Raw genomic sequence first — 4,290 nt, 5'->3', positions numbered from 1 at the left:
CACACGTTTACACTTATGTATGCATTGGACCGTGTGGTTAGCGGCAGGCTTGCAAAGCCTACGATCATGTTCGCCATTAGATTTTACGTAATCATATTATCTGCAGGAGGATTTCCGATGTCCCGGGTGTCCCGCAGCGTTGCTCCCCACGGCTAGCAGCCGCGCCGCATTGAAGTCCTGACACCAGTGACGTCACCGTCCTGTACAAAGCCTGTGAAAACCCACTTACAACAAAAGCTCATGCATGACATGCCCGCTTAAATCCGAGTAGGCCGCTGTGCATCGAGTCCGCGTTCTAGGGCCTTGCATCGCGTCCCCTTCGTCCATGCGAATGGGAGAGCGGGTATACGAATTTGTGAGAAGAGACACAACAGAAAACTTAAAGCCCCATACATCCAACCCTTTTGGCATAGTCTTTCCAAGGTGAAAACCAGTTTGGGTAGTCAGGTAATGCCTGTGCTATGCCTGTATATGTGTTTTGCCGGGTTTGCAGGCACAGTGCTCTTGTGTGGCTGCATTCTGTAATTTTTCCAGGCCTTCCAGACTTTGTACCAGCCTGACATAACCTGAAATCATTATGACACATTGTTGATAGTTTCATTACCCATTTCAAATCCAATATCTTAACTGAACAGCCCCTACCTCAGGGTCAGGTGTGTGGCCAGACTCATGGGCTGCATGTGCCATTTGGCATGCTTGCTGAACTGATGGGCCCAGGATAGCTTTCATACTTCCAGCAGCCAATTTGGTCTTGAAAATAAATAGTGGTTGAAGCATTCACTTGGAACTTTTATGCACATATGTACACAAGTTGATGCACTGGGGATGAGCCTTTCCATCACAGAGAGCTTGATGCTGGATAATATCTTTTTCAGTGCTCTTTGGAGCTGTGTGAGATTTGTTGGTAGCTTCTCCTTGTCTGTCGCCAATGGAAGGGAACTCCACAATACTCCTACTGGGTTCTGGGATGGGCTGTTCCTTCACTGTCTCTTTTAGCCAGTGGTGATGGAGGTTTTTTGTCACCATTTCTTGACCTTGGGCTGAGTGACAAGCTTAGGTGGCATCTTGCATGAAGATGCAAATTGAGCAAATCTGTCTAACAACTCCAGCTCCATTAAACATCACTCCAAAAGAGGGCTTATCCCAGAGAGTCTGTCCATGTCTAGTAGGCAGACTGTCCCCAAGGTGGTCCCAAGCTGTAGTTTTCAGCATTTACATGTGTCCTTTCTGTGAGTGCATGCATCTAAAACTCTGATGGGACATTATACCCTGCATTGATTTGATGTCAGCTCTACTGGAGGGACCATGGGTTTTTATGGTTCTGTGATTTTGAGCCCAGATCCATGATTGTGGTAATTTGGTGGATGGAATGATTGTGAATCAAGGCATGGATCAAGCAGTGGTTTTTCACTAACAAGAACTTGCTTCATGTCATCAACAGGCCAATTCTTGCACTCTTGTGTCATCTGAAACAATTGTTTGTTGGTCATTTTTGGTGTGATGCATGTATTGGAGACACTAGGCCTGTCTCAGCATGTTCCTCCAGAAGTATTGCTCAGGTTTGTCCAAAATCAAATGAGCTTTATAGGTGGGCTGTCAGATGATTTTAGCTGCATGATGACCACCATTGCTGTTGGCTTCTTCAGCATGGTTTTGATTGATGCAGAAATACTTGTATTAAAGGCTTAATCTCATCATTTTAATGGCATCTATGTGTGGGATCAAAGCTCACACTGAACAGGGCTTGTTATGTGAACCCTGGCCCTATCAGCTGACCAGGAGTTCCATATCAACCCTATCATGTTGTGGCAAAAGTTAGACATGCCACAGTACCACTACTTGATACTAGTGCCCCATCATGGCCTTGCCTTTGAGTGGCTGCTGCTGCCTTCAGCTGTAGGCCATCCCAGCCAAGGGTGAATCTCAGCTCTTAAATATCTTGAACCCACACACACCCACAGGTGTGGTCAAAGGTAGGTGCTCAAGCTGCTACATGGGCAAAGTTAGTTGAACAATGTAAGAATGTTGCAATTTGAACCTGTGAGAACACTTCCATTGGTCTCGAAGTTCCTCCACTAATGTCTGACACTGATGAGGGATGCCCACACTACTTGAAAACTTTGACGCTGGGACTTCTGAGCTTGTGTCATGCTGATGGCCTGGTGCTGGCAATACAGGTGGTGGTTTTCCACATTGTTTTAGGCAGATGTTTTGACGTGAACTCTCCACTGAACACTGACCCTGCCTGTTCAATTGTTGGTCTGCAGTCACTTGCACCCCCACCTCTCATCAGCAAGGGTTCCAGGAAGCGATTCTGTACTTATCACCGTGATTGGTGGGGTGGAAGTCACAACACAATTGTGTGGGGTGCACAGTAGATTAGTGGTATTAGAATTTTTACAGGAACCCTGAATCTTGCAACCCAGAGGAACCCTGCAATGTTAATGCTGTGATTCTCTTTGATCATGCAAAGTGATCCATCTAAAACCCATGGGTGTGGGTGGAAAGAGGTGCTGGCTGCCTTGACATTTTGCTTTGAAGTTCTAGACATGGCAGATAGTGTCACCAATTACCATCACTGTATTGGCCTGTTGGTTGTCATGATCATCTTGCATGGACCTTTATGTAATAGTTGTGTCAATTAAAATTTCCTACCACTGCCATGCTACTTTCCAATGCTGCAAGTTGTCTTGTTGGCCCAGATCTGTGTTAACTGGAGTTCTAATGTTTTCTTGCATTCAGGCAGAAGTTCAGAGTTTAAACACCAGTATTCCCTGATTTCAGGTATTGCTCACAATTTTATTTCAAAAATGGTTATGAAAAGGCAGTATCAGCATTCCGTGATTTCACTCACTGTTCGTGATTTTATTAAAATATGTTGTGTTCAGACTTAAATCTAATAAGACAATCATCCTGTTGTGAATTCTGGATCATGGGGATTAACTGCGTCAGTTTATTTGCATGTTTTGAATGGAATGGACTATGTCTTGTAGAATATTAGACACACATAGACTCACTAAAAGCCCACCTATGCCTATCAGAGTTCAGTTAGCAGTCTGTGATGCGTCATTAAGTCCAGAGTGCCATTGTCTGTGACTGATGGCTGATAGTGACCTATCGTCCCAGGTGGCAGCGGCATGGCTACAGACTGGGTCACGGAGAGCTCGGACTCGCTGTTGCACTTCGCCGACCTGATACTCTCCTCCGTCCCTGTGCGGCACCACCGGGCGGCGCTGCTCGACAAGGTGCAAGACCAGATGCGCCAATATGCGCGCCTCGAGGCTGAGGCCGAACAGGCCGCGCTCGCACTGTCCGAGGTCAAGGACGAGGCCGTGTCGTCCATCAGCGAGGGCAGCGAGGTGAACATCGAGGAGCTGGCTGAGCGCGTTAAGTGCCTTACCGATAGATATATGCAAGATAAATTGGCGGCGATGGGAGACCTGAACGCCCACGACAAGTGCCTGCGGCTCGCGCGCATGGTGGATGCCGCTACGCCGGCCGCCGCCGGCGCCGATGAGGAGCTAGTGGTGACCGGAATGCAGACTGCCACGAGGGACCCCTGGTCGAAGCAGGAGATCCGCCGCCCGTACCGCAACCGCCGGTGCGACCACGTGTACGATCATGAATCACTGGAGCGCCTGCTGGGCGAAAAGGCATGTTCCATCAAGTGCCCATACATGGGCTGCACGAACAAGAGGCCGCTTACGTGGGACGACATGATGGAGGATCCGGTGGCCAAACGTGCATGTTAATTAAGATCACGGCGCCAGTGTGCAGTCGTTCAGCATTTTCATGAGTGACGTTACGTGATCATCCTGCACCGCTTTGTAAGATAGCTGTGGGCGCAGCTTCGATTTCGTAAGCAAATGGGATTACATTGAGTGTTCCGCAATCCTCTCCAATCCCAGACAGATACAGTAATTGTTAAATGGTCGGAATTTCCGGGACGAAAAACGTTTGGATATCGACAAAAGGGGATGGGCCATTACGTATAAGAAACCTATCTGTCTGCGGGGATGACTTGGGGACGAAAGTCCTTGCTATGCATAGCTTGCTGCAAAGACGGAATCATTCCATCCCGTAGCGCTATTTCAGTTCAACAGGCGTTTTCTGCTGGCGGATTTTATGAGCATGCTTAGTTGTGTCGAGCCGTGGCCGTTCCCACTTCAGCCTGCCTATTTCTGCCAATCGCCAGTCGACGACCCCTAGCTTGTTTTTCGTTGTTTTTGTTTGTTTGTTTGTGTTTTGCTCGAATCAGGGTTAAGAATTCGCTGCAACTGGGGGGGGGGG

General features: G+C 48.0%; 1 protein-coding gene across 2 annotated transcripts; it reads left to right on the top strand.

Moving 5' to 3' along the window:
• The first annotated feature begins 273 nt into the window (after nucleotides 1–273).
• Nucleotides 274–4,290, top strand: LOC119109604 (E3 SUMO-protein ligase NSE2). Of its 2 annotated transcripts, none has more exons than XM_037233301.1 (2): nucleotides 274–423; nucleotides 3,127–4,290. In XM_037233301.1, exon 2 carries the CDS (start codon nucleotides 3,138–3,140, stop codon nucleotides 3,750–3,752), a length of 615 nt encoding a protein of 204 aa, XP_037089196.1. In that variant the 5' UTR covers nucleotides 274–423; nucleotides 3,127–3,137; the 3' UTR covers nucleotides 3,753–4,290. The 2 variants fall into 2 exon arrangements, with proteins under 2 accessions (XP_037089196.1, XP_037089197.1); XM_037233302.1 differs by having other exon boundaries at nucleotides 274–447.

This window comes from Pollicipes pollicipes, unplaced genomic scaffold (assembly GCF_011947565.3).
Source record: "Pollicipes pollicipes isolate AB1234 unplaced genomic scaffold, Ppol_2.1 Scaffold_7231;HRSCAF=8579_pilon_pilon_pilon, whole genome shotgun sequence".
Taxonomy (NCBI): Eukaryota; Metazoa; Arthropoda; class Thecostraca; order Pollicipedomorpha; family Pollicipedidae; genus Pollicipes; species Pollicipes pollicipes.
The sequence above is the reverse complement of the archived record's forward strand: the minus strand, read 5'-3'. Positions and strand labels throughout refer to the sequence as shown.

What these genes read in the sequence shown, in the direction of transcription:
- LOC119109604 (XM_037233301.1), top strand. Translation starts at nt 3,138, where the DNA reads ATGGCTACAGACTGGGTCACGGAGAGCTCGGACTCGCTGTTGCACTTC.